The following is a 1,516-nucleotide window of genomic DNA, read 5'->3' as shown; positions in this document are numbered from 1 at the left end:
GAGCCTGTGCTCCGCAACGGGAGAGGCCACAACAGTGAGAGGCCCGCGTACCGCAAAAAAAAAAAAAAAAAAATAATAATAATAATAAGTATATATTATCTGTTTAATCAGAAAAAAAGTAAGAGATTCATTTCCACTTTGGAAAAATGTCAAATATGTACTGAATTTTTAAGAAGCATGCCTCTTTAAATCCCAGAGGTAGATGTTTGTAACACACTCAGTTAAGTATTTCAAAAGCGACTATTTTCCTTCACTGAGTTGCAAATACCCAAATGCTCGCTTCTCACCTGGATGAGTGTCTGGTGGGCTGTCTATTTCCATCATCCACTGCTCCTCCTGCTCCAACTGAGTGATCACCTCTGGCTTATAAAGTTGATGCCCTATTCATGGGAAAAAATGCGTATCTTAGAATTTTATACTGGGAACAAAAATCTCTCTCAGAACTCATTTCCAACCTGTTTAATCTTTAGGGCCTCTGGATTTGGAAAGGGGAGGCTTCAGAGGCAGCAAACTAAAGCTACCCATCTCAAAATCAGGACCTTTCACCTGAGAAGAAAGCAAAAAACAGAGTTCGCTGTCTCCAAAACTGATTAGCATTCTTCCATCCTGGCCTGAACTATATACACAAAAGCTTTGAAGGTTTTCACTACTAAAGGAAAGAAACCCATGTAGAATGAGTTCCAGTCTTACAGGGATGCCATCCTTACCCAGTGCAACCAGGTTTCTATAGTTCTCCAGCATCACGTCTCGGTAGAGGTTCTTCTGAGCAGGGTATAGCTGGTCCCACTCCTCTCTGGTGAAGTCCACAGCCACGTCCTGGAATGTCAGTGATTCCTGAAACACCAAGTACATCCTTGTTCAGCCAGAAAACTTTTTTTTACAGGGGCCCTTAGGGAAAGAGGCAAAGGTGCTGCAGTAGACAAAGGTTAGGATGTCTAAACAGTTGTGCTGAAGGTCTTCAGGACTCTGAGTAATCCAGGTCAAAATTTTGGAAGCAACAATTCTATCTTCTATCACCTTTCAAGACAGGTATAAAAACATGCATGAAATAATGCTTGCTTTTAGGCTTTTTACAACCTGCTGCAGAGGAAACTCTCTCGTATCATCTAAACAATTAAAAAGCTACAAGGAAAATTCATGCTATTAAGATTTCAGAATTGAAAGAATTCAGGATATGCTGAAATAGTGAAAGTAGGTATCAAGTTGGTGGATCATGTGTACATCCTTAACAGATTTTTAAGCTTCAGACAGAAGAGGAGAGAGAATATTCCAGTGTGTTTAAAAAAAAAAAAAGGCAACAAGGGCAAATAGGTTGAGAGTAGAAGGCACGTGATGCATGTTGGGATCAGTAAAAGAAAAAGCTCATCCTCTCCCTTTCTCTTTCTCTAATTTTCCTGGACTGTTTAAGAGTAAGTTGGGCTTCCCTGGTGGCGCAGTGGTTGCGCGTCCGCCTGCCGATGCAGGAGAACCGGGTTCGCGCCCCGGTCTGGGAGGATCCCACATGCCGCGGAGCGGC

The 1,516-nt window shown here is 42.2% G+C and overlaps 1 protein-coding gene across 3 annotated transcripts in view; it reads right to left on the bottom strand.

Moving 5' to 3' along the window:
• Positions 1 to 1,516, bottom strand: part of ZNF713 (zinc finger protein 713) — a 29,355-nt gene that overhangs the window by 5,767 nt on the left and 22,072 nt on the right. For 2 of the 3 annotated variants that reach the window (XM_028499428.2, XM_028499427.2), the window contains exons 4-5: positions 708 to 834; positions 288 to 380 (exon numbers count right to left, since the gene is read on the bottom strand). In XM_028499428.2, coding sequence (XP_028355229.1) covers positions 288 to 380; positions 708 to 834 — 220 coding nt within the window. Of the gene's footprint in view, positions 1 to 287; positions 381 to 455; positions 537 to 707; positions 835 to 1,516 lie in introns of those variants that run through there. The other variant, XM_055090415.1, reaches the window with a different exon arrangement.

Source organism: Physeter macrocephalus, chromosome 14 (genome assembly GCF_002837175.3).
Source record: "Physeter macrocephalus isolate SW-GA chromosome 14, ASM283717v5, whole genome shotgun sequence".
Classification (NCBI taxonomy): Eukaryota; Metazoa; Chordata; class Mammalia; order Artiodactyla; family Physeteridae; genus Physeter; species Physeter macrocephalus.
The sequence above is the reverse complement of the archived record's forward strand: the minus strand, read 5'-3'. Positions and strand labels throughout refer to the sequence as shown.